The sequence below is a fragment of the Catharus ustulatus genome, chromosome 6 (assembly GCF_009819885.2).
Source record: "Catharus ustulatus isolate bCatUst1 chromosome 6, bCatUst1.pri.v2, whole genome shotgun sequence".
In the NCBI taxonomy this organism is placed as follows: domain Eukaryota; kingdom Metazoa; phylum Chordata; class Aves; order Passeriformes; family Turdidae; genus Catharus; species Catharus ustulatus.
The window spans coordinates 37,801,712-37,829,181 of record NC_046226.1 but is presented as its reverse complement, the minus strand read 5'-3'; the positions used below and the strand labels follow the sequence as shown (position 1 = coordinate 37,829,181).

Genomic DNA, 27,470 nt, shown 5'->3' with positions numbered 1-27,470 from the left:
GCTAGGCTTGTTCAGTGAAAGCTGGAAATGATCCGAATGGCAAGGTGTGGTGAGATCCAACCACTGAGCAGTGGGTGGCAGGTAAAGCAGGTGAAGATTTTGAAATCTCTCTGAATAACAAATGAGATGAGATGCTGCAGAGCAGCTGCTGCCAGTTCTCTGTGCTCCAGGCCCAAACTGGTGAGCTTTGACACTCACCTGCATCTCTCTGAGCAGTCGGTGATTCATCCATCAAGCTGACAACCAACAAATGATTTGGGTGGTTGGAGGAGGGGGTCCTTGGCAACCTGCTTTCATGGATTTCCAGTTTAACAGTAGAGCTTTTTGTTTCTAGGGGGATGAGAGACATCTTGTGGAATGTGGGTACTTATTTTTCTTGTTTTTAACTATTTAAAGTCTAGAAGGGCTCAGCCTGTGAAGTGCCGGTTTGCAGTCCAGCAGCTACAGACTGTGCTTTTGTGTGCTTGAGGCAGATGCAGCTTTATCTGGATGTGGACAGCATTGATAATACATCTCTCTGAGGCTCAGTGAAGCAACACTGGATATTTTTAATTCATCCACTTCTAGTGGTAGCCTGTGCCTAGCACCCTGAGATCTTGCTGTTCAGAAGCCATTAGGTTAGACTAAAACCTGCTGTGTCCCAAGCACAATTCTTGTGTGTTTTTCATGAGGTTCTGGTTGAAATCATAAGGAACATCTCAGTATTTTTTTTGTAGCCCTGCTGATAGTCATCTCACATTACATTAGTGTTTTGAGCATATTTGGTTCAGACTGCAAGGAGATAAGCAAAATACCAGCAAAGAAATGTAGCTAAAAATTTTGTAGAAATGTAAATATGAGGCTGCCAAAGTCCTTGGTGCAGGTAATTGGGGGGTCCTTTTAAGCAACAATTAGGGGGTTCTTTTAAGCAACAACATTGCCATAACAGGGCATATGGATGTTGCCAATTCCAAGAGGCATAGCCTGAGGCCAGGTTGGAGTTTTCTGGGAGTTTGGTGTAGGATGCGCTGGTCCCTGTGCACTCTGCAGCAGGCAGTCCTGTGTGGTTAGCATCACGAGGCCTCCTTGTATGTACTGCACTGTACGTACTTGTATGTACTAGGCTGTCCACTCACTCTAGCTGGTGCACTTGTCACCACTAATCCAGGGGCAGTCATGGATTTTGAAAAGTGTTCCAGGTGTCTGTCTTTGTCTGAAAGTCAGACTTGCAGGGTTTAGGAAAGGATGTGGACCCGTGGATGTGCTGTCTGGGAATGATGTCTGCAGGGGCAGGACAAGGAGGAATGGAAGAATTTCTGCCAGCTCTGCTGAGGGATTTCCAGGTTTGAGCTTTAGCAGGAGGGGAAGGAGGAGGAGCTGGGAAAATTGATCAGGAATGGGTCTTTCAAGCTGTGGAGAGGGTTTGTAGTATTTCCTGGGGGTTGTTTTTAACAGTGAGTACTGCCAAGTAGATCAGCTCCCCACAACACTATGTGATAGTACTTCAGATTCATCTCACTGTGGTGGCTTTTGTCTTTCTCTGCAGGGGTAAAGCGTGGTCACTCAGAGATGGAAGAAGGCAAAGTAAATCTGGAGAATAACTGCTCACCATACTACCTCATTAGGCTAATCTACTCCTCTGAAAATTTTGATAAACTTGTGAACCTGAGCAAATACAACATCCTCAATAACAAAGACCGGCTCCTCCAGGCCATCAGGTGTGCTGTAGAACGAAGGAGAAGCAGAAGGACTGGGAATTTCTCCAGCTACTCTGGATACCCATAGGCTGGGTTTTTGCACTGTTCCCCACTGAAGGCTATGGCAGCACACTGCAGCACATCACAGTCACATTACAACACATCACAGTATTCATTATTTGCAGAAAAATGAGGAAACCTGTACATTTCTTACCTTGCCATGTTGAAGCTCCTAGCTTTCAAAAGGGTTTGTTTTATCTCTTTTTCCCCCCTCTACATTTTCAGCCCAAAAGAGCATCACAATGTGTTCTTACTTGTTAAGAAATCAGGGTTCTGGTTAGCAGAAATGTCCCAGGATCTCCTTGATGTTACAGTGTATGGTGGTGGTGATAGTTCTTTCTATGAGCCTGTCCCTTCAACCCTGAGCCCATTGTCGGTGTCCTTTCAATACTTCATTACAGATCAAGTCCTGGCCATTTGCATTCAGTGATGTCCAGATTTTCAGATAAGCTGAGCAACTAGAATTTGCACTGAATTGGTGGGCTCAGCTTTGAAGTCAGGCTGTATATGTGAACAGTGGCCAAACTGCAGTGTGGACAATTACACTCTGTCTGGCCAATTCCCCTTGCTGATTTAGAAGTTACTCCTTTTTTCCATTCCCCTGCAAGAGTTTGGCATAGAAATGCTGCTCCAGACTGCCACAAAGGGGGCAGCTACATTTCAAGAGAGAGAAAGGTAGCAGCAGTGAGTTCTTTTGAGCAGTGGCTGGAGGAAAAGTTCTTCATAAAGCACAAGTGATTGCATTGATTTATATCAGCAGTGCCTTTATGGATTAAAATGTCAAGAGCTTGAAACAAGTTTTTCATAGCAGAAACTTGAGAGGAATAATTACCACAGACTCAAGTACATAATTTAGTGATCATGACTGAGATGTAAGCTGGTTCTTCTTACAGATGTAAACTGAATGTAGGACAATATAACTCACTAACAGAGTGCAGAGCCATTGTGTTTTCACACACAGAAGTTTTTTCCCTTTACAGTCTTCTATCCCTAACATCACAGGCAAAGAATTTTTAATAGGTGCTACATAAAATAGAGCACAAATTTAAAAAAATAGGACACACATTTTCCTCCTTGCTGGTGGAAAATATTTGGGAAATGACACCTGGTTTTCATTTGCTTTGGAATGCAGTGAGAGACTGCCCTGAGCTAGAAGCTTGGAACATCTTTATAGCCCTCCATTACATTCAAAAGGTGATAGGGAAGGATGCTGAGCAATGTAAAACAGAGCTCCACAGAAGTCAGAGAAATTTGCAAAAAGTCTTTCTCACACTGAGGATTTGGACCTGTTTCTGTATTATTTATTCCAAACACAGCATATTCATCAGGACTTCGAAGGAAAATCTTATGTATTTCTTCTGTGTTGGAAATTTACTTGAGATATAGAATTAGTTGTACTTGAAATCCAAAATCAAACAGAGAAAGAGAAGAGAGGTCTGTGGTTTTGGTATATGCAGGCAATGGTGAAGCTCAAAGGGAGAGCATTTAGAAAAGATTTGATTGTCTGAAGCCTGCATCTACTAAATACTGCTTCTGCTGCAATGGGTAAGCCTCAGCAATGCTTCTTGTGCAATGCTTACTTGCTGAGCTAAGGAATACCGTCCAGAACTGAGGAGTCTTAACATCTGGAATGCAACTTTGGGATTCAGATAATGAGAAGTTAAGAACTAATCAGGTACTGGCTGAAAGACAAAGCCTAAAGAGCCATTTTGAGTTGAGAGTTGGTCCAGCTGGATCTGTTCCTTCCCACAGAGAGCAGCATGTCCTGGCACAGTATTGTGTGGCACAAACAAGCCCACATGGCTCTGAGCACACATGTGCACAGGGTGTGCACATGCTCCTCTGGCTGGTCCTAGAAAGCTCTGCTGCTGCAAAAAGATATCCCTGTTGTGTTCATGGGCTGTAGAGAACAATCTGTAACCCTCGTGAACCTTGGCAGCATGTACCCAGCAGCAAGGCAGCTCAGCCACACTGAGAAAATTTGGTCTCTTAAAATGCTCCACAGAGTAATAATTGGGGCATGCTTGGGGCATTCATAGTGCTGCTAATACAAACAGAAAAGCCCAGTAAAATGTGAAGGAGCCGCAAACCCACAAGATTTTCAGGTAACCTGCAGCTGGTGGGGAATTACTGTTCTGAGGGATCTGTTAAATCCTGTTAAAAGGGAGGGAAGGAGGGTGGGAATGAGGGAGCTACGGGTGGGGAAGGTGCTGGGAGAACTGTCACCAGAGGTTTTGCCAACACTAAAGTCAGGCTGGGAACTGCTGTCTAATCTTGCAGCCAGAGGTACAGACAGGCGTGTTCCCCTTCATTTCCTTGGCACCCCATAGGGTACCTCTGTGGCCTTAAATGATAATAGCTTTTTCAAATATATTTTTGCATTTCAGAACCTGAAATTATGTGAGGGCTGTATCATTGCCCATCAGAGGGCCTTTTCGCATCATCTTGGTTGCCTTTTTGTTTTTATAACATGATGTGGGTGTGGCACATGGGAACACAGTTTAGTGGTGGATGTGGCAGTGTTAACAGCTGAACTGGATGGTTGTAGAGATCTTTTCCAACCTAAACAATTCTGTGATTCTCTGACACTGAAGGAGTGTTGCTGGCTTGATGGTGTAGTAGGAGGACCTGGAGGGTGTTTGTGAGGACAGAGGCTGCTGGAGGACTCTGCAGGTTGGAATGACCTACACCTTGCAGTCTTGTGGGAAGTGGTGGCTGGCACAGGTTGTCTCTCTGAGCTCTGGTTCAGACCATGCTGATTTGCACTGCTGCAAAACCACAGGAATATAAGGTGTAGTTTCCCTGACATAAGGCTGATCAGTGACCTCAGGACTGGTCCTTGTTCCCTTTAGGGTAAACATTGGAGTTTAGGACCTCTGAAATTTTTGTGTGGTTGTTCCTCTTCTTCAGAGGTTGTGGGTTTTTTTCTTTTTTTTTTCCCTTGGCCCCATTCTTGCCTGGCCTAGTACCACACATTGTGCTGTGACAGAGTGCAAGCAAAGCAAAGCAGGCACTTCCAGGAGAAAGCTGCCTCTCTGGCTCTCGCTGAAAAAAGGCACATGCCATACTTCTAAACCAGGTCTTGCTGGTCTGGTGTTGTGTTTGCTTAACCACTGAAGATGAACGCATGCCTGCCAAAAGCCTCATCCAAAATGCACTCCAGATCACTGCTGTCTGATGAACATTTTGCTGGAAAAATCCCCACAAATACAGAGCTTGCTATCTGCTGCCAAACACAAAGGAAATGAGACTGCTCTTATAACTATTAGCTGCTCTACATAGAAATCACTTGCTTGTGTCTTTTAACTGTTTAATAATATATTAATTAAAAATAAAATATTGCAAAAGAGTGCCAGACCCATGAAAGTCTGTATGTGCTTAAACACAAGACAAGGTTTTATTCCCAGGTGCTAAATGCCTGCTGAGAACTTCACAGGGCATTCACTGGTTTCAAGACTGAATGGAAGACATCTGGGAGAAGATCTTCTGGTTTACAAAGGTATGGAAAGCCTGGAACAAAACCTACCTCCTGTGGTAAAACCCTCTTCAGTGGAATGGCAAAAGGTGGGGTGAGGAGGCAGCTGTACTGAGCCACAACCAAGGCACATCTTTGTTCAATTAAATGGTAAGTTTAAAATACTGAAGCTGTTTTGGTTTTTGGTCTTTTTGTTTTTGTCGTTCTTTTTTTCTTAATCAGTTAAAATTATCAACAATAATGAAATGCATCAGTTTCCCATTACTTTGATGTGCTGGGTTTTTTGTTTTTTCATGACAGGCAGCTACTCCAGCTGGGGTAAACAGAGGAGATATGGACTAGCCAAAAAAATGAAGTTATGAGCTCACCTGTTGGATGCCTGTGACTGATTTGAATCAAATTGAACACAAATTTAAACTCTAGATGTTGCATGTGCCCAAAAAGTGTTTACATAAACTCGGCATGAAGTGCTCCCTACCACTGGGGAAATAGTCAGTGCAGAGGAGAGGACTGCAAGCAGAGAGCAAGAGTGATGCTTCAGACTGCATAAAAAGGGAAGAAGGCTGAAATCCTTGTCAGAGGAATTAAAGACTTGAAGTTTTAGCTTCCATTTGTCAGGGAAAAGATGCCAACCACTACATTGTCCTGGGGGAAAAAAATTAATTTTTCTCTCCAACTTCATGCTAGGTAACTTTTCTTTGGCTCAGAAACAGAGAAGTAGGGGGGAAAAACATATATTCTTCCCCTTGATTACACCATACCTCAGCACGTAAAGCTTGCTGTCTGGGGACTAGACTTTCTCCTTGTATCCTACTTTTCTTCTCCTTTTACACTGAAACCCTGATTGTTCATGCCTTATTTAAGTTTCAGATTGCATTAAAAAGGAGTAACACTGTAGAACATTTTTCTCCTGGTAGCTTCATCTAGAAGGAATTGGCAAATAAAGAATTGTTGGTTAATGTGTTGTAAAAAGGAAAGATTGTGGAGACCACAAAGCACTGTAGGAAGTATGTAACATTACCTTAGCTGCACAGACCACCCTAAGCCTCTTAAATTTATTCTGTTGGTATCTGCAAATCTACTTGCACATGGCTGTAGTTAACTCTGAGCTTGCACCTCATGCTCTGCTCGCTGTTCCCCATTCCTGTCTCACAGAATCATTTCATTTGAGCAGTCTGGCTTAAAGGTTCCCCTGCCCTTTGGTTTAGTGCCTTGGAGTAGATAACTCTCGAGTGATAATGACAAATGAAAAAGCTGTTGTACACACAAAAGTATACCAGATGAAATCCTGTTTAATTGTATTTAAAGATTTTATAAGATTAAATATGTAATTTTAAAAGTCAGAGGGAAGTGATCAACTTAAAACATATTAATACATTTCTGGAGAACTGAGTTAAGTTATAAGTGTCTGGAATTCATTGACGCAAATGTCATTTTTCTCTTCTTGCTTTTAGTAGAGATGGAAACAGTTTTGTTTCATTTCCACTTTGTTCTAGGCTTAGGGTGGTCATTGAGGCTCGTGTCACTGTAGGTCCATCTTCCTTAAAATCTCTGGAAAATTCTGCAGACTCTCTCTCTGGTTTGATTTTGAAAGAAGGTGTTCTCCTACCAACAAAATGCATCATCAGAAAATCAGGTATAATCTAGAGGAGTTTAAGTCTCTCTATATATGTAAGGACTCATTAAGTGTCTAGCTCAGCAGCAAAAGTCTGCCCAGCTGTGGGACTAGGATTTCACATCATTGCCTGTAAGATTTGTACAGACTCCAAATGCAAGAAAAATCGATTTAAACAGGCCAGGTTTCTGAATTTGGCTGTGGCTGTGTTTTCCTTGCCTGTGTCTCCCCTGAGCCTCCTTTCCCCAGTCTCAACAACCCCAAGCCCCTCAGCCTCTCCTGGTAGGACTTGTTCTCCAGACCCTTCTCCAGCTTCGCTGCTCTTTGGAAACGCTCCGGTTTTCTTGAAGTGAGCAGTTCACAACTGAGCACTAGAGGTGTTGCCTCACCAGTGCCAAGTACAGGGGGACAGTCACTGCCTTGTTCCTGCTGTTATTTTGGTGACATTAGCGACAGAGGAGCAGGAGTTTGTGACCTGGGCAGTCTCTTTGTAGGTGACTGCTACCTGAGCACGAACAGCACTGACATCTGTTCAGCTTTGTGGCACAGAGCCCATACCTCAAGAGGGAGCTTTTGCTGGTTAGTCTTTCAGCAGAGTCCCTGTCTGGGAAGTCCCACACTCTTCTCTGGGAGGTCTCTGTGCTTGAAATGAAACTTTGTGCCATCCCTGTAGAATGGGATCTGTTACCGTGTCCTACAGAGCCCCCCCCAAAAAAAAAAAGGCAAATAAAAAGTAACATTAGAGGCAGTTTGCTGCTTCCAGGTCCATAACAATTTTCTCTGACCATCACAGTTATAATTATGCTATAGCTTCCTTCTCAGTAAGCCACTATGGAGAGAGATGTCCAGAAAGAGATCTAGATTCAGAAGAAAAGCTGTTGATCAAATCCAAAGAAGCTCCTTAATAAAAGCTTAAATACAGCCCCACACCCCTACCAGACAATAACCTGATGCTGGCCACAGTACAACTGAAAGACTGCTTTGCAAATCACCCTGGACTGCATTCCTCTGCCGGGTCACTACATCACAAGGTGACTTGTGTATTGCTTTCTATCAGAGGCAAAAACAATGGCTCAAAATGCCCCCAAACTAAGGACATCTTGTCATTCTCTTCTTTCTCTTACCATCACCTGCCAAAAAGCACAGCTCATTCTTGATGGAAGTGAGAACATACCTATATTATTCTGCAGTGATTGCAGCCAGTCCTCCATCAGTGTCTGAGAAGGTGCTGCAAAGAAATACTCTGCCCCATCTCTCAGCCTGTAAATAAGGATAGGAAAAGGTGAATTCTAGTCAGTTTTGCCTTATCCCTTCTGTGCTTGTGAGTGTGAGACACTTCAGTTACGCCTCCTAACAACATGCAGCCTTAGGTGACTGTGGGCAGGGAGCTGCAGCCTTTGATCTGTGCCCTTCTCCATCAGACTCACCGCAGCATGAAGGCGTTCTCTTTCCTGCTGTAATTCACCAGCCTCTCACATTTGGCACCAGAAATGCTGAGGGACAGGACTGTGGATGCGCTCTGAAGGGGAATAAAAGGAAAACAAACTGTCTTCTGTGTCCTTTCTGCTAGGGTTCAATTCCATACCATTCCATGCTGCAGGCAGACTACACACCCATCTCTTTACACTTCTAACTTTAATTCTTGGATCACTAAATAGGATGAACCACAGAGGAGCCATGGATGATTGCATTAAATCTTGAAGGTAATTCTTGAATAAGATACTTATCTTAAGGTATATCTTTGAAAATTTCAGAAGCTAATTATTCTGTTTGTTCGTTTGAAAGGGAACAAATCACCCCAGCCCCAAAGCAAAGGTGACATTTTAAAATTCATTTTTACATATGTAGATAGAAAGTTTGCAAGAAAGATTAAAAAACCAAATTACCTTAGTTGCTTCTTTGTCATCATTATAGAAATCAAGCTTTAATCCATCAAGTTTTACATAGAAGGAATTCCAAGATCTTGAGTGTGGCTACATGAATAGAAATGGTAATAAAATTCAGTTATGAAATATATATTTTTAGGAATAATAGTGAAATCTTTCACACACAACTTCCACAGGAAGCCAGGACCTGTCAATATTATGATCACAGAAGTTCTCACAGTCATTGTTCTCTCTTAGAAAAACAGAACCTGCTATGGTTTCTGTGTGAGTGATTCAAGAAAGGGTCTCTATGAGTCAGAACTGAACAAATGACATAACCTGATTCAAGCAAGCTCTACACCATGGGACCAGCAACATCACTAAAGGTGGATAATCAAAATTCTGTCTAATTTTTGGCCACTAAAACTCCACTTTTTTCCCTAGCTGGAACATTGGCCCTTGCCTGCTGCTTTTATCAAGTGTGCTATTGCTATCTAATGTGGCTGCTGAATTCTTCCTCATTTACTAAACTAACCCCATTGGAATGCTACTGAACAATGTGCAAAAGTAGCAGCTATTTCTAACTCCAACTTTGTACCACTGACACTTAGCCTAGTGCCATGAGACTCTTCTTGATAAGGGGTCCTTAACTTATATTCATATTTTGTTATGGCAGTGAATAAAGTTGACAATTTGGTCATTCAGAGAAAAGGAAGGAAACAGTTCTGAGGAAGGTAACTCATAGCTTTTCTTGTTGGGTAATATGGAATCTCTGTTGGGTAATGAGTTTCTCTGAACACTAAATTCTGTGTGTCCAGAAGTGAAGAAAAATGAAATTTCTCTTCCAGAAGATGGAGTCCAGACCAGATTCACTTTTTAAAAGAAGTCTTTCAAGTTGAAAATTTCAGAGGAAATCTTCTGTGGGACAAATAATCTGAGACAAGTGTTTTATGTGCAAACACTCAGCAAGCATTGATGTCTGCAGATTTCCTGGCCTGTCACGATCATTACACTACTGACTTGAAGTGGTATTACTTGCCAGGATAAGAATTTATATTTCAGTTTCATTCAAACCTGTATTTAATGAATCAATTTTTCAAAGATAAACAGAACCTTAATTCTGTTCTAGCACAGTTAGAAATTACAAATATTGGGAGCATGCGACTGAGGGCTTCCACTACTGCCAAAATATCACAAGCTGTTACAGGATCATGAAGCTTTAGGGTTTTTTGTGATGTGGTGGGTTTTTTTGGTTGTTTCATTTGGGTTTTTTCCCCTCAGTTCAGATGATACATTGAAACCAGTTGATAGATTGTTTATAATTAGGAAACTGTAATTAACATGTTCATAGAGCCTAGACTCTGGTTTATAAATCCATTAACTGTAGACAGATTCTATTCTGCATGATTCCCATGAGAGAAATTCCCAAAAATTCCACTCTTTCTCTGAGAGATCAGATACTGCCAAAGCCAGCAGACACTTCTTCATTCATTTCAAGGGTAGCTGCAGCAAACCCACACTACTGAGCTCTTCTTCAGCAAGAGCTTATCCTGAAAAAGTCAGACCAGATCTGGACTATAACTCAAGGAAAAAGGAAACAACCCAGAGTGATGGCATTTGTTTCTACCTGTTGTCTTCGTGGAAGGAGCTGGTCCCGCTTCTCAAGGAAACCCTCCATGTTCTGGAGACTTGCAGAAACCTGAGACATACAAGAACATTGCTACTTAAGTTTAAAATGGCCCTTAGGCCTATGTTAAATTTCTGAAGGTCTTTTTTAGATAAACTCCATGCAAAGAAATTGATCTCTGGTTTCTCTAGCCTTTACACTGACAGCACAGATGAAATCCCACTAGGCTGCAATCGCAGCTTTGATAGACCACCTAAACAAAGATAATTCAAATCCTTATCAAACAATTTACTTATGGAATTTGCTGTATCATAGTGTATTAATTAACTAATATTATTTTTATATTATTACATATATTTTACAATTTAAATTGTTTATGTTATTCATACCACCTCCACAATTACTCAGTTACACCAATGTATAGCGTGGAAAGTGTTTGAATTGCAAAATGAAATGCCTCTTGTTTGGACCCAGGAGTGTACCCACTGGAATGCCCACTGTGCATTTTGAGACTTTCACACAGAACTTCCTGTTATTGTCTTACTTTAACTAGCACAGCAGAGTGGTTTTGTGAGGAAAGGACCAGAAATTCCTGGGACTTACTGAGGATGTACTCTTTAGTCTCTCCCAAGAGGAGCCAGACAGCAGTAAGTTTGATGAGTTATCTAGTGCCCTTTGTCCAGGCTCAGGTGGTGTTGATGTTAGTTTGGTCTGCAGGTTGGAGAAAGAGGAGCCTATAGCATCTTTTTCCTGAGGAGAAACATGGTCTGTGGCTTGTGATTCTGACAAACTGCTGCTGTGTTGCTGGCTGACAGGAGTAGGAGATAGAGGAGAGCCTAAGGAGCTGTGACTTTCCAAAGATGGAGCTTGTGGGGTCACCACCTTTGGTGTAGCTGGAGGGATCTCACCGAGCCTTGTCTCAGCTTTCATTTCTGTTTTGTTGCTGCTCTGCACTTCAGGGACTTCTGAGGAAGTGAATTCTTGGAATCTTGTTGGAGATTTTTCAACAGGGGAGAAAATAGTTTCAAGTGGGACCCTCCAGGACACGCTGGATGCAGGCACTGATGGCAGTGGCATTGTGCTCTTTGTCTCTGTCACTTTTGGTGCCGCATTCCTTTTGTCAGATGGTTTTCTTCTCAGAGAAGGAACCCGGACAACTTTGCCTTTATCCTTCTGCTCACTCTCTTCTGTGTCCACATGTTTCAGAAGATTCATCTCTCTCTGTAGGACAGCAGCATTAAATATCTTAAAATCACTTTCATGAATTCAATAATACTTGCCTAAAATTTTCTTATTTTAAGTGGGAACAGTTTTTAAATAAACTGTCTCCTGGTGCTGAATCTAAAGTATACTTCCACTGGCATTCTTAGAGTTAGATCTGAATCTAATCGCTATGTGCTAAGCATTATTTTGTTGCCCAGATCATGAATACTAATGGCAGTTAACCTCAAATATGGTGAATTCTGCTCTTACTAAGTTCTCTGGAGGATGATTTTTTTTTTTAATAAGCTAAGGAGAAACTGTACTCCTTTTCTTGTGGCATTGCTTCTTCAAGTTTTCTGTAAGAACATTGTTCTTGTGGAAAATTTTGGAGGGAAGGGTCTTTGTCCCTTCACTTAGCCAAACTTAGGCAATTTTCAAATTACTGAACAAAACCAGATTAATTTCCAGCTTAAAGTCAAACACAACCACTATCTTTTGCTGATTATTTCTGGAAAATAATTCTAAAAACCTCCCCCACGATGAAAGAGAATCTGAGAGGCTCACTGAATACCTTTGGCATTTAACACAATCCATTGTAAAAATCTTATGCCAGAAGGAAAAAGACCTATCTGCGCCTTAGTCTCCCTTAATTTTCAGTCCTTTGCTATCCTCTGTCTCTTTCAGGTGACTCCAGCTACCTACTGAAATCCTGAATGAAGTGAAATCTCTCCATGTGTTTAGCAAGGGATCACCCTGTTTCTCACACCCTTTTTGCTGGTCCTGGCAGAAGAAAATTTTCACTTCACCCCTACAGCTTTTTCAAGCTAGTTGATCTCTTTTCATCCACATAAATTTTGCTCTGTCTTGAAATATTTCAGCTTTAGTTTATCCCATCTCTTACATGTAGTGACAATCAAACAATTAATGACCCCGATCCTGTTTCATGCACAGCTCATCAGCCTCCTACTGCTCACCTTTGTTTTCCTGCTGAGCTGAGCAAATTTCTCCTCCTGTGCTGCAAGCATCTTCTCAAAATCATGATGCTTCTTCAGTAATTCCTCTACTTCAGACACCGAATCCTAAATGGAAAAATTACCACATACAGAAGTCCAAAATCAATTCCATCAGAAGATATTATGCCTAAGATTTTTCAGATTGACCTATTTAGCCAAGTGCGGATTCTGAAAATTTTGTAATTGGATGATGTCTAAAACCCTGTTTGTATATGAAAAAAAATCTGAATTTATATTTTAAAAAAAGGTCTGTCAGCTGCGAGGAGAAAAAGAGCTCAAGTACCAACCTTCCCTTTTCTGCAAGGCCATGTAGTGCCATGGCTACAACTGTTTATGTGCAGATTGAATGCCTGGATTTCTGGCTTGTGCTACATGCAGAGTTTGTTCCTGCCCTATAACAAATGCATCCGAGAGTTCTGTCATGTCCTCTGCATAGTTTCTGATACCCAAGTCCATTACTTTGTTTTTCAATCATATAAACTATCAGAAGATCATCAACAATGAGAAAAAAACCCAACAAAAATACGGATGTTAGTGTTTAAAAAGGAGTTTACAAGCTAGCTGTCAAGCTCTCTGTGTAAAACATTCTACCACTTAATGGGAAGAAAAGGTGGGCAAAACCCCTTTTTCCTTTTGAAATAGGATCTTAGCAAGACAGGGAAGGCTGATTCCTCTGCAAGTTATGTAAAAAATGGTTTAGAACTCTCCCAAGTCTTCTACTTCCCCCCTGGAAGCCAGGATCCCATCACCATGTCAAATGCCCTGGGCTCACCTCTGCAAGAGGACAGAGCCCCTGTCCTTTCCGATCTCCTTCTAAGGGTGCACTGCTGTTGAGACTGGGATTAATTTCAGGCCAGAGCTGCTCCATGAGGCAGGCCCTCTGCATATGCTAAGAGGCACACAGTGCTCAGTGGTGCTGCAAGGTTGTTACTCACCCCATAGGAGGGATCTGAAAGAAAGCTCTCCTTGGCAGCCAGCCACGCTTCTGCTTGTTCGAGCTCTCTGCGGAGCAATTGGATCTCCCAGTTTTCTTCATATAACACTTTCCTCATGTCCCAGCTCTCCTTTACCTTCTTCATCAGCTCTGACAGCTCTAACAGCTTTTCTTCAATCTAGAAGAAGAATATTTGTAATGCCAGGAGTTGAAAAATCCAATCAGACTTTCACATGACAGTCACCTATCATGTAATGTGCCTTCATGATTTAGAAGACGACCTCTAGATAATTTTGAGGAGTTAGCATAATCTAGGAAAGATGTCTGAGTCCTCTTTTATTCTTCTTGAATTAATTTAGCATGTAAATTGTGTGACTAGATAATGATAATACAATTTGAGGTGTATTCCACATACCCTTTGACAAATATTCTGCCATATGATTTCCCAAGATGAAACTTTATACCCAGGCAACTTCTACTATAAAGCTAGTGAGAACCTGAAGATTCAACAAATACCTGCACTTATGGCAAGGCAAGAATGGAGAGACATCAACTGTGGAAAGTTGTCTTGCTCTTTCTAGAACAGAAGTAATGTAATCTTGCATAAATTCTGAGGATGTTTTTGATGCTGTGATCTCTGGATCTACAGACAGTGTCTTGGGCAAAGTCTAAAGATACACAGATAACAGAATCACAGAAATTTTAACATTGTTGCCCTTTTGGACATTTCTGAATTATTACATCTCTTCTGGTGAACTCAGGGACATCAGCAATGCAAGGTGATTGCACTGTGATGTAGCACAAGAACTTTAAAATGTTTTCTTTTTCTATGTGTCACATTAAATAGATAGCTTTTAATAGTAAACAACCTGATCATCCCATTTAGTTCTTCCGTTCTGAGAGACAAAGCTGCACCTCCTGTCTGTTTCATCTCTTTGTTCACTCTTGTTTGTAAAATATTTAACTCTTCAACACACCTCTACAGACATGAAATGTCCATTCTTCATCAGGTCACCTCCTGCCCGCTGCATTTCCTCATATTTCAGCCACTGCTTCTCTATCTCACGCTTGTATTCCTCATGGCGCTTGATGAGCAGCTCTGCTCCCAGGACATCATTTTTGAGTTCTTCAGATATCACCAGGGCATGCATCTCGTTGGCCCAGGCCCTACAGAACAAAGGGTAAAAAGAGAAGGAATCTGACTCTGCTGGACGTTTGGGAATGCACACATCCCACAGTTGTGGAGACATGTATAAAGACTTTCATTTGCTCACAAAAGATATTAATATTGTCCTGATTTTGCTTGGGATAGAGTTAATTCTGTTCTTAGTAACTGCTACAGTGCTGAGTTTTGGATTTGGTACAAGGATAATGTTGACAACACACTGTTGTTCTGGCTGTGCTGAGTAGTGCTTACCCTAAGCCAAGGACTCTTCAGTTTCCAAGGCTCTCCCAGTGAGGAGGTGCACAAGCAGCTGGGCCGGGGTGAAACATGGCCAGGACAGCTGACCCAAACTGGCCAAAGAGATATTCCATCCCACAGAACATCATATATGCATCATACCCTGTATATAAACTGGGGGGAGTTGGTCAAAAGGAACCTGTGGCTGCTTAGGGACAGGCTGGGCACCAGTGATGAGCAATTGTATTGCGCATCAGTAGTTTTTAGGAGGGTTATTTTCCTTTATCATTATTCTTTATATTATTTTCATCATTAGTATTATTGTATTTTACTTTTTTCAATTACTAGAGTATTCTTATCCCAACAAATGAGTGAGTTGTTTTTTTATTTGCTTGGTTTTGATTTCTGATTCTCCTCCCCATACCACTGGAAACCTGGGGGAATGAGTGGCTTGGCTGTGGAGGTATTTAGCTCCTGACTGGGGAGTTAAACCAGGGCAATATAGAAATACATTGATGAAGGTTTATTTAAACATCTGGGGGATTTATAATATTCCTTGTGCTTTTTCCATACATAGCCTGTTCAAAATACAGATGTGGATCCGCACGTACTGAAGCATTGTGCACGCAAATTCTCAGAAATAACTAACTGCAATTGCCTAGGCTACACACTTTAACAGTATTTTTATACATTATAAAGGAACACAGAGACTCTCAGATGCCCATTAAAACCTTACCACCACACATGCAAGTACTTCATATACACAAAGAGCACTCATGGAAAGAAGCATATTGATAGATAGTTTTAAATAAACATTTCCTACTCCATAACTCTCAAGTGGCGCAAACTAATGCATGATTTACCTGAGCTCAGGATTTATCTCTTAGCATAGTAAATGTCCAATAGTCAGTGGTAACTATTTATTTCACTGTCTTTGTATTTCTACTCCTGTCACAGATGAACATTTTCATTACCTATTCTAGGAGATTATCTGCTGCTTTGACTCTAAGAAAAAGGGCCACTGCTATCCATACAGGTGTACAAATTATTTCACTATCTAACCCTATTTTCCTACAGAATCAACAATATTTTCGATTGGAATTGTGAAGCTACTGAGTTTATCCACAGGGATGGAATTCTCCAAGACTGTTTAGGAATTAGTCTAAAAAAGTGTTTTTGTCATGCACACTGTGCTGAGGTGTCATGGTCACCTCTGGCATCTGGTAAATTCTGTGAAGTGCTGTTGAGGACATGCCATGGATTTTTATTCAAAGAGATCTGAAAGCAAGCTGCAGAGCACCTGGGGCAGGAATCAAATAACTAACAGCTATAATTTAGAAAATCCTATATGGGAAAGACAAGAAATAAGGCCGACTGCCAAATTCAAGGGGCCAATACATACATCAGCTCCCTGCAGTCATTGAAGTACAGCTGGACTTGTTCTGCCTGGCTCAGTCTTGCCTTCCTCTCCAGAAACTTTTTGTCCAAGTTTTCCCAGCACTCATCCACGTCTGTGAGTCTCTCCATGATGTTTTCCTTAACTTGAGGGTACGTGCGGCTGAGGTGCCAAGCGTCTCCTCGAATCCGTTCCAGCTCTTTCATGATGACTCCTAGATCTCTCTGGAACGGAGACAGAGTGGATTGTAAGACCAAGTCACTACTTAGTTCTAACAAAAGTGGATTTAATGATGCTCTTTTTTTCTACCCTCTGTCTGTACAGAGGCTGGAAATATGAATGCCTCTCAGTTTTTCCTTAATGCCTTATTCATCACCAAACATAAAAGAAACTTCTTTAGACATGAGACAGATTATTTTGGCAAATGTGGAGCTGAAGTTTTCTATAGTTCAGCTGACACCTTTGCAACTATAAGAACAGCTTGGAATAGATTTTAGAAGAGAAGTTCATCCTTAGAAGCAAAAGCATTACTAATATCCCAGTATTAAAAACAGGAGGAAAAGGCCCTCTTCTCTGAGGCACAAAGAATATTTAAGGGCGCAATAAATTTGTCTTGCAAGGCATCAGTCAAGAATCAGTCTCTTTTTTTTGCCATCTGTGCTTTTCTGCTAGATCTTCATCACAAATCTTCTTACCTCTACTCCCTCGAGATGGCTGAGAAGAGTCTGTACACCTGGAAGATCATATCCATAATCTTCTATATCCACCACTGCCTCTTTCTCCTGCATCCAGCCCTTTACTTCATCCACATCGTGGTCATACTGGTGAACTTGATGGGCTGCTCTTAGGTTCTGGAATAAAGAAGAAATTTAATGGTAATAGTCTACAGTATTTTGTGTCTAAAACACAAAAAATGGTAACCCTAATATGTCATAATGCAGTACAAAATGACTGGGAATTTTGAGAGGGAATGAAACATCTTCCCCATTAAATCACCTGAAAGTGAGGTGTTAACCTAATTTCCCCAAGTTCTGTCAGAAAATGGGAAGAAACAGATGTCTCCAAAGAGCAATTTATCCCTACATAAGAAGAATGATCAAACTGAAGAGCATTAATTGCTTTCTAAAAGTAGCTCTCTACACCACAGAAATTGTCTTAAAGTACTTCTTGGAATAAAGGTCTGCATTGCAAGCAGTGATAATAAAAGGAATTGAGCAAAAATAACGTTTTTCTGAAATGAGATGATTAAAAAAAATTCTAATACTAGTTTATAGTCAAACTCTGTAGTAAAAATTGTCATGCATTTATTTCTGCCAACAGACAGTAGTGGGCTTGAGCTACTGCATAAGCAACAGGTCATGCAACAGTATTGAAAAAAAGTGATTGAGGACATCTGATGTTCTGTATTCTCCTTAAAACAAACAAAAATGTTGAGATCTGAGGGTGACCTCTGCTTTTCCAAACATATCTGTGACTGCAGTTTCCTGAGGGGGAGTGAGCAGATTTAACACCTAACTGCTGCTTAAAGGTAGGGCTTGGCTCTGTGTCCTCCATCACATTCTCCTCCATGTGCCTTCTTTGATTTCAAGTAGCTAACTCAGCAAAAAAACCTGGAGAATTTTGATTGTGTTTAGCGGATTGTTAAATAAGAGTTCCATAAAGAGGATAGTAAGTGGTGGAGACAGACTCCTGCTAGTGATGGTAAACTGTTGGATTGACTTTGTTTTCCAGGAAACTAGAGTTAGAGGTGAATTAAGGAAAACAATTACTCAGAGCTGATAAACATCTTTCAAGTATGAGCCTTGCCAAGAACAGTAGGGTAAACAGTGGCTATAAAGGGAAATTAATCTAGAAAAAATTGAACAAAATGTACTCATTGCCCCTGCAAACCTTGTGTTTCCACGTGAGCAATGCAATGGTTTGGGAAAGAAAGGACATGGGAGACTGCAGGGAAATCAATGCCCCAGTTTTTCATGCGTTTCCTACCTCTGTCCTCATCTGAATGGCATTGCATAGTGTCTCCCACATTTCATTGATTTGCTTTGTTCTCTTCTGGATAACATCCATCTTGCTGTGGCCTTCCTTATCCAGTTTAGATGCTAACTCATTTAAGGAGGCAACTTTGGAATGTCCCAGAGGTTTCATCTCATTTACAAAATCTTTAAACTTTTTCTCCAGCACCTGCAGAATAAATGGGGAAAAATTTAGACAAAAGAATTTCTGCCTGCTTCCAAGAGAGAGACAGAAGGAATCACTTTCTCTGCTCTGTATAACACAATAACTATGCACTGCAATCAAGTGCAAATTGCTTGGTAAATCCAAATGATCTGGACTCAGAAGAAGACATCTGTTGTCTTGGTCATTTAACATTCTATGTCACAGAGAAAAATTAATCACATCCTGACAAGCAGGAGTTGCCCAGATCAAAAGCTAATGAACAGAACTTGTCTACATATGCAGCAGCTCCTAGGAGGAGTGGACAGTACTAATTATACCTCTCTGCACTGTGTGCCCCAAGGAGAAATTTATCCTTGAAATCAGCAGCAAAAGATATGAATGCTGCAGCCCAGTGTTTTTGATGATAGTCAACATTTTTAGGTCCTGTCAAATTTATAAGCAGGGCAAGCAATGAAGTGTGCTGACCTCACCTCATTCCAAGAAAAGCTAACTTTCTGATACATTTAATTTTCTGTTGGAGGATGCTACCTCCGTGAGCCTGTCAAAGCACACAGAAGCCAGTCTGAGTTCTTGCTGTAGAGAAAACAGCTCTGCTTACTTTTTGTCACTGTAACGTGCTTCACTGTCAGCAGCGACACAAAAATTGCAGCAAATACATCCCTGCTCTGCCACACAACACATGCAATACCTTTCATTTTCTTTTACCTCAACATCATCTAAGTCCTGCCCATAGTCATCGGACTCTGCTACAGACAGTTTACTGGAAAGCCATGTATCCACCAGCTGGAATTCTCTTTCAAACTGATAGAGCTGGAATTGCTCTTGCAGGCGTTTTCTCTGGGTGTCAGACTTCTGTAGGAGAGCCTGATAGTCTGCTAGGATCCCCTGGAGCTTTGAAAGTATTACTGAACTGCAAAGGATAAGAAGCAGAAGGCACGTCTTTGTTTTATTGTTATTTTTAAACACTGTTTTTTTCTGACAGGTTTAATTTGCAACACCTTTAAAATACAGAATAAACTAGATAACATCATGGAGTGAGTTATGCTGTGCCATTAAAGGCAGCTAGCTCAGGAAATAATAGTATATCATACAAGTGGCTGCTCTTTTTCCTTCCTCTTCCCCAGATATTCAATGCAAAACAGTGAACTGTCAGGAATGTTCATTTCCTTTCCCAAGGACAGTGGTTTTTGAAAATTTGTGGTAAATTAGAACTAGAGGACAGCTACTGGCAGTAGACAATGGACAAAGAAGGAGATCTGCATTAACTGGTCTGTTGTCAAAAAAAAAATAAATCTCATGTAAACATGAAAACAATCATCAAGCATTTGGGGAGCTCAGTGTCTGTGATGATGATGATGGAGGGATGGATGATCCTCCTGAAGTCTTATTTCTGAATAAGCCATCGAACATAGTTGAACTTTTCTGTATTTGCCTTTTCTGGGCATTTCTGTTAGAGCTGGAGGAGAAACCTCTTTACTTTCCTACCTCTCTGGACTGTCTTTGTTTATTAAGCTGGCACCTGTGGCCTGGACTTTCTCGATCCGCAGCCCGAAACTGTCCATGTCCAGTTTGGTAGCTTCAAGTTTACGAAGTAAAACTTGTGTGGATTCTTCATTCTTCCCATAATCAGAAGTCTCCAGAATGAAACTCCTCTCTGCCAGCCATGCCTCCACCTCCAGCAGCTGTATAAAATACAGGGATGAGCCTTAACAAAGGTTAAGACAAAGAAAACTGAAAGCAGTGGTGCACTGACACATCAGTGAAAACAGAGAGCACCTAACAGAGGCAATCTAACAGACACTGTTCCAAAAAATGTGTACCCAGAACCCAGTAATTGAAGTTACATGTAACTCACTGTGATTAGTTGGGAAGATAACTCTCATTTCTCCACTGTATCCATATTTACCAGTACAAAAAATCAGGGCAGTGTGAATTCTGGTCCTTTCTCAGCACTTAAATCCATTCAACAATATAGGTGTCATTTGTTTTGAGAAAAAAAGGGCAAAAGACGTCTCTGAGGAAACATCTTTACCTCATTTAGGAACAGATGGGCCTCATAGGACTGCATAAGCCTCAGTCTCCTGTCCTGAGCCTCTGCTTTCAAGGTCTCCACAGAAGTCTCAAGCTCCTTCAGATGCTCCAGAATCTTCCTTGAGGCAGAGTGGCCTCCCCTTACCAGTTTCTGTCCTGTACTGATCACTGCTTTGGTCAAAGCATCCCGACTATTTATCTCATTCTCCAGATTCTGGAAAGAGTAAAGAGTAAAAAGATAGACCAAAAATTGAAGCTGGGGAATTTTTATTCCAGAAAATGTAGTCATGCAATTCCATTATAAATTTGCTTTCTATTCACAAAGGTGGGTCAGAGGTACAAAGTCTGGGTGCATGCTTGAAGTGGAATAGAGGACTTTTTTGGGCATGAAAGAGTGATCATAGAAATCAAATTTAGCCATTAAGTTTGAACTTTATTGTATATCCACCTCAGAGTCTGAAGGGAAGAGGTTCTAATCACAAACCTCTTACTTGTAGATTCTACTGAAATATACCCAGTTCCATCCCATTTTATGGCATTTCTTGAATTAAAACATATCTAGAGAAGAATGACCAATTTTCCTGTACATTATTATTTATCACTTGCCAATGCTTTTGTAGAAGGTGCATCTTTGCATAGCAGTCATTGTAAACACTGTGGGGACATGAGTGCCAGGCAGCCAGCAGGACAAGGAGAGAAGAAAACCACTTAACCAATTCTCAATGGCTTTACTTGAAATTAATTTTTGAAGAGTGGTAGATTTAAAATTATATGCATGTACTCCATCCACTCTCCCCTGGGTAGATGAGGCCCATGCTGTGATTTTTCTGTGAGCATACATGCATTCTTTGGGTGACTATACTGAGCACCCTGAGCACAAGCCAGCCCCACAACTTGACCATTGTTCTGTTTCATTTCATAGGTGTGAATAAGCAGGTTCAGAGTAAGACTGCAGTTCTGTTAATTTAGAAGAGATGCCCTCTATGAGGAGAGGAGCTGCTTTTTCAGCTAAAGTGTCAAACTTGGCTGGAAAAGAGCTCTGATTCTAATCTTGCCTTTAACTTCCCCCTATCGATTTCAAGATGTTGTTGAAAAGCAACACCATATCTGTTCCAAGCCAAGCAGCTGTTTGAAAGCATAATATATTTGTGTGTAAATGCTGCTTAGCAAGTCAGCTTTTCTTTTTTCTTCCTTAGGTTAATACAGTTCACACACAATCTCTTTTATGGTGACAAGCCAAGGACTGAATTGTGCAAATCTGGCTCATTAGGACAAACAATAGAGGGTGGAACTAATAGTTCTTGACTGTTAATTCTGACATTTGCTTGCTTGTAAACCAGCATTAAAAAGAAGGTGCAGAGGCTGTAGCTAAGAACATGTTGAAAGTTAAAAGCTTATATTTTAATCCTGTTTCCAGAAGAATAGTAAGTAAAATGTCAGAGAATTTTATTATGCACTGATTTTATGGTATTTATCTCCCACTCTCACAGCTAGTTGAAAAATTTTGAGACGTAGTCATTTAACAAAAAAAATAATCATAGCCTAAAGCAGTATCTCCTCCATTCCTTCAGTTATTTGAGATATTTTCTCAGATTAATTCAGCTCAAGCATTCTTTTCTTCTATTAACTTAATTACTTTCTTACCATGCCAACAAGTTCATAAATTTTAGGAGTAATTGCACACATAACAACATTTATACTTTTAATCATGATGAAACAAGCTTCTCATTATTACTGTTTCACAGTGATTGTACCAGATGCTTTCTCTCTCTCTGACTGTGTATATCACACACATTGATAATTTATAGCATCTCCTGTCTTTCCCAATCCTAACACAGATTGCACAGATTTCCCCTAAAGGCACTTATATGGGATGTCATATGCTAATATTGATATTAAATACCAATAGTTGCTGGAAAATCTCAGCAGGAATATTTTTTCTTCCACCTTGTGTTTGCAAGGAGACAGTGTTCCTGATTTAAGAACTGTTAGTAAGGTATTTATTGGTATTGGAGATGACAGTATTCCAGGCACTGCTTTCTCTGATAGCCCATCTGAACCTTGTGAACTATTTCAGCAGCTGTCTTGAAAGCTACCACTGGAATGAAGGTCAGCTAGCATATTCCCTGTTAATTATGGGAAATCAATGAATTTATTTAACTCTCTCCCATCAGAGCAGAAGAAATTTTTGGGAAAAGAGTTTTCCTGGGAGCTCATCCTGAGACATCTGAGCAATGAGCTTTCTTGGATGTACTTACTGAGTTTGAAAGCATTTTGTTAAGATCCAAGAACCTAAGAAAATACATACAAGTTTGTCAAATCTATTTTGCATTGAAAAGTTTGAACTCAGCTCACAGAAAGAGCCAACGTGTTCACAGAAGGCCTGTGGTGTGATGCTTGCACCACTGCAATGATAAGCAGGATGGAATCTTGCACGCTGCCATATCCTTGGAAAACAAAAGGATAAAAGTGATCCCTGGCACCCTGACTCCTGTTAGCCAAAGCACAGCAGATGAAGTTTGCTAGAGACAAATTGAGCTCAGTGTTCTCTATTTGATTCCAAAGACTGTGAGTGGTTCTCACATGACACTACCTGGTGCTTTTCTTGCAGGCTCTGAACGGTTACCAGGGATTTGCCATAATCCTTGGAGGAAGCCAAGGGGAGCTTCTCACGAACCCAGGCCAACTCCTCATCAACATCTCGGAAGAACTGGTACTGAAGCCTGCTTGCCTCCAGACTTCCCCTCCTCTCCTGCAGAGGATCACGTAGCCTTTTGTACCTGTGGGTTTTAAAGATAATCCAATGAGGGTACAGACTGATAAGGAATGAATGCAAAACACTCATCTCAGAATGGTGTAGAGAAGGATAGAAAAAAGTATATTCAGGGAAGAAAAAAGCTGATAAAAGAAGAAAAAAGATGGCAGAGACAGGCCACACACCTCTGCACCAGTTCATCCACTTTCTCTTCTAGTTCATCAGCAAGGAAATGTTTTTCCCTCTGGAACTGCTGAGCTGTGACCACAAGCTCTTGCAGCCTGTCCCTATGGGCAGCAATGTCTTCCTCCATCTCCTCTTGTTTCTTCAGATGACTGTTCAAAACCACCAGGTCACTGTCATTATATGGTGCTTTCAGGTCATTTTCCACACCTTCCAACCATTTCTCCGTGTCCTCTACATTTCGCTGAAAATGAAGACCCTGAGAACATGCAAGAAGAAAAGATCCTTTAAACCTTTAGGACAGATAATGTGATGTAAAAAAATCTCATTTATGCTCAGTAAAGATTGCACACAAACACAGAGCAACTTCCCAGTGCCCAGTGAACTCTTCCCATTATATAATGGTGGTGCAAATGAAGAAGAGAATTCAGTCCTGGTGAAGACAAGAACAGACGCATTAAACATCAACAACCTATCATGAGCACAGCACCTTGAAAGAACCAAAACCATATAAAGGGAGAGCTCTGTTTTATAAACACAGATTTTTCTGAGAGCCCAAGCAATCATAACTCACAGTCATGAGAACTCATGTGTCTGGAGCTAGAAGAATGAAAAGCAGCTGTAGGTTTCTTTCTCAGTGTGCTGGAGAAAAGATGCCCTTGAGACAGATGAAGAGAGTTGACACATACGGGTAAACACATTTTTCCTCAGTATCTCTCTCTGGAATCTGGATCTAAACCAGCAGCAGAAAGCAGAATGGAGCCCAAATCCTCCATTCCCTCCATAGGGATCTCCAAATATCCTGCCAATTCCATTTAGTCAGTCCACACTTAGATTTTTTGCAGCAATGGTGTTGAGGAATCAGGTTGGATTGTATCAAGTGACACACTTGTAGATGAGACGTGTAGCAAGGCAGTTGTGCTGTCTCTGGAAAATACCCCAAGATCCAACCCTGGCATCCCTGTAACCACTGGCATTACCTTGTAAGCATCCTGCAGCTTGGTCCATTTTTCCTGGCAACTTGCTACCAGCTCCTCCCATAGCTCTTCCATTTCTTGTAGTCTGGACAGAATGGCTTCTGGGGCATAGTGCCTTTCATGGAGCATCTTCTCCCCTTCCTATGTCAGAAGCAACAGGCATCGTATTCTTCCTTTGCTGAATGCACCAGAATGTATCACTTCTGCCTTCATAATCAAAGTCTACTGGCTCTCTTATGTAAAGGGCCAGCTGTAACCTTCACCTCCTGACATAATAGATGGAGGGATTGCAGAGACAGAGAAAAATCTAATAAAGACAAATAATTTACTGAAATTATGGCAGAAACTGCACAGCAAGGGAAGAAAGGGGTACAGCAAGGAAAAGTTGCTATACAAGGTCAGTAGGTGTTCTAAAGAGCAACTACTAGGCTATTCCCACCAAAGAAGGCAGAACATCATGAAATAATGTGAAAGAGATCGTGCAAGCAACTCTTTTAAAACAGATAATTTTACTGAGAATTGTAACTCCATTCTTTAACCCCCTCTTGTTGTGTTTGCAAACATGGGGATTAAAACAAAAACAGAGAAAGAGAAGAAGAGAAGAGAAGAGAAGAGAAGAGAAGAGAAGAGAAGAGAAGAGAAGAGAAGAGAAGAGAAGAGAAGAGAAGAGAAGAGAAGAGAAGAGAAGAGAAGAGAAGAGAAGAGAAGAGAAGAGAAGAGAAGAGAAGAGAAGAGAAGAGAAGAGAAGAGAAGAGAAGAGAAGAGAAGAGAAGAGAAGAGAAGAGAAGTTTCTAAGATGCAGGGGAATCTGGAGGGAGCAAACTACTCTTAACGTAATTATCTATTGCAAAATACATCCAGTAAGCACTGTGCTGAAAATAAAATGAATAAACATGTAACAGCCTGTCCTTCCAAACTTGTCATCTAATCACAGATTCTGGCTGACAAATCTTGCCAGGCTTCATTCATATCCTGCCTACTAGCGTGTCTCTGCAAAGGAAGCACTTGAAAACTCTACTTTATCTTTTGTGTTGGATACATCTTATATGACTTGTTAAGGTTGTACATCCAATCAGGTAGGTTCTCTGCTGGAAAGAGACAAGGATACCTCTCAAGTAGCATTCATCCAGGGAGATGTCCCTGCAGCCAGTGGATTGAATCTTTTATTGCAGGCCCCCACCTGTCTCCATTGTGTTCACACTGAATATGCATAGCAAGCTCACAGTAGATAGCGAGAGAGAGAGAGTGAAGAAACAGATGGACACTGAAAATGCTCGATGGACTAAAAGAATAAGCTTCTTAGTATACTCAGAGACAGCATGGACAGCACCACTGAGAGAACAGTGCCTCCCCCTCCCTTTTTTGAGATGACTGTAATTCACACTGTCTGCAATCTTTCACGCCAGTGGCCCACCCTTGCCCAAAACCCCGCTTCTCTCACTGATTTGATGGAGTCCAGGTGATTTCTATTGGCCATGATCTCTGCTTGGAAAGTCTGGTGCCTCTGCAGTTTGGTCTGCAGATTGCTTGGATCCTTCCAGCTATCATCCTGGGCAATGCTATTCTTCTCGTTAATCCAGGCAGCCACCTGTGGGGGGTAAAGAACAGAAGCAAACAAAATCTTCCGTGTTTCTTCAGTTTCTCCAGCTCCAGCCTGCCAGGCTCTCCTCTCATGTGTGTAAAGCAGGAGCTGGTAAGTGGGGACCAAAATGAGCTGTCCTTCTGAGGCTCTGCTTCCCTGAGCTCCTCCTGCCCTTCATGAAGCCACCCCATATGTTTGTTTACTAGCTCTGTTGCCTGGAAAGGGAGTTGTCCCCATCAGAGAGCCCCCATGCAATGAGAAAATGCATAGGCACATACGTGCATCAGAAAATGATCTCCCTATTCTAACCCATTGTCAATATCTCACAAAAAAAGAACTCTTTTTTTTTCTTCATAATTTTTAATGGTGGCACTTTCCCTTTGGATGCATTTATTTCTTCTGCATTTTGCTGTTGTTCAATGTACAGTAGATCTTCCGTTTACTAGACTAGACTAGAGGGAAGAAGAAAAAAATATCCCTTCATTCTTATCCTAATTTTTCCCAATATTATCTCATTCCAGACTCACTTCCTTGATTTTCCTCACAGTAAATCTGTCTAGGGATTCAGATCTATGCAGCACAGCATGTTTAAGAAACCAGAATATTATGACTCCTGTGTAGTTGTACCTCAAAAGAATTCTTCAGGAACTTCTGCAGAAGCCTTGATTCCTCTAACAAATGTCTGCGAGCAGCTGCATTCTCCAGCAGTCTCTGTTTTCTGAGATGAAGACAGATGTGTGAGGTAAAAGTCACAGAGTGAATTAGATATGTAACGGTTTTCAAATTTCACCTTTAAAGTAAACATGATTTAATCCTCCATTCCCTAAGAGGAAAATGTCCATAATACACAGATTTCCTAGATCTGGGCTGTCAGAGAAGATGCTCAGGACACTCTAGGAAAGATTGCTAGCCAATAGACATGTTTCAACAACCCACAAATTCTGTATATATGGTGTCTGCCTCTAGAAATCACCATTATTGCTTTTCAGGGTTCAAGAGAACATAAACTCAGCACATTTCTTATGTGGAAATCCTGCAAGTGTGATGGTATTTGTCATGGATAAATCAAAGCTACACCGTTCTTTATTTTTTTTTCCAGTTTTGGACCTGCAGCACTTTATTTATGTTAATGCAGATGTGGGATATTAATAAATAATATCAAATTAGACAATATTAATTAATTAGTATGTTCATTTGAATCATAAGGGACCTCCAGTTTCTTTTCATAACTTTTACGTAGCTCTTTTCATCTACCAGAGCAGTGAATACAGCTGCTTTTACTTCAGTGCTTATTTCAGATGACCAATATGCAAATTGCACTTTGTAGGAACAAAGTAATTCACATGAAAGGGCAAGATCTGATCAGAAAATTTGCAAATGCCCTAATGGCTAATTTGAGTGGGGCTTAAATATCAACCCCATCAGATCAACTCCATATCTAGCAAATGACAATGACTCTTCTTGATGGTATTTAATGATAATGAAGTATTTAATGGCA

General features: G+C 41.0%; 2 protein-coding genes across 3 annotated transcripts in view; one reads left to right on the top strand and one right to left on the bottom strand.

Annotated features, from left to right (window-relative positions):
* Window positions 1–5,089, top strand: part of LOC116997560 (cytosolic phospholipase A2 beta-like) — a 30,792-nt gene extending 25,703 nt beyond the window's left edge. For both annotated transcript variants that reach the window (XM_033062467.1, XM_033062466.1), the window contains one exon: window positions 1,526–5,089. In XM_033062467.1, the coding sequence (XP_032918358.1) occupies window positions 1,526–1,764 (239 nt within the window). In that variant the 3' untranslated portion in view covers window positions 1,765–5,089. The remainder of the gene's footprint in view (window positions 1–1,525) is intronic.
* Window positions 5,090–6,562: 1,473 nt separating this feature from the next.
* Window positions 6,563–27,470, bottom strand: part of SPTBN5 (spectrin beta, non-erythrocytic 5) — an 88,900-nt gene continuing 67,992 nt past the window's right edge. Inside the window, exons 49-69 of the mRNA XM_033063633.1 lie at window positions 26,600–26,690; window positions 25,832–25,978; window positions 24,394–24,531; window positions 23,416–23,672; window positions 23,069–23,255; window positions 20,477–20,689; window positions 19,930–20,126; window positions 19,150–19,354; window positions 18,253–18,447; window positions 16,962–17,117; window positions 16,273–16,490; window positions 14,446–14,635; window positions 13,470–13,646; window positions 12,496–12,600; window positions 10,922–11,539; window positions 10,319–10,390; window positions 8,713–8,799; window positions 8,254–8,345; window positions 8,001–8,086; window positions 7,385–7,520; window positions 6,563–6,816 (exon numbers count right to left, since the gene is read on the bottom strand). Coding sequence (XP_032919524.1) covers window positions 6,642–6,816; window positions 7,385–7,520; window positions 8,001–8,086; window positions 8,254–8,345; window positions 8,713–8,799; window positions 10,319–10,390; window positions 10,922–11,539; window positions 12,496–12,600; window positions 13,470–13,646; window positions 14,446–14,635; window positions 16,273–16,490; window positions 16,962–17,117; window positions 18,253–18,447; window positions 19,150–19,354; window positions 19,930–20,126; window positions 20,477–20,689; window positions 23,069–23,255; window positions 23,416–23,672; window positions 24,394–24,531; window positions 25,832–25,978; window positions 26,600–26,690 — 3,742 coding nt within the window. The 3' untranslated portion in view covers window positions 6,563–6,641. The remainder of the gene's footprint in view (window positions 6,817–7,384; window positions 7,521–8,000; window positions 8,087–8,253; window positions 8,346–8,712; window positions 8,800–10,318; window positions 10,391–10,921; window positions 11,540–12,495; window positions 12,601–13,469; window positions 13,647–14,445; window positions 14,636–16,272; window positions 16,491–16,961; window positions 17,118–18,252; window positions 18,448–19,149; window positions 19,355–19,929; window positions 20,127–20,476; window positions 20,690–23,068; window positions 23,256–23,415; window positions 23,673–24,393; window positions 24,532–25,831; window positions 25,979–26,599; window positions 26,691–27,470) is intronic.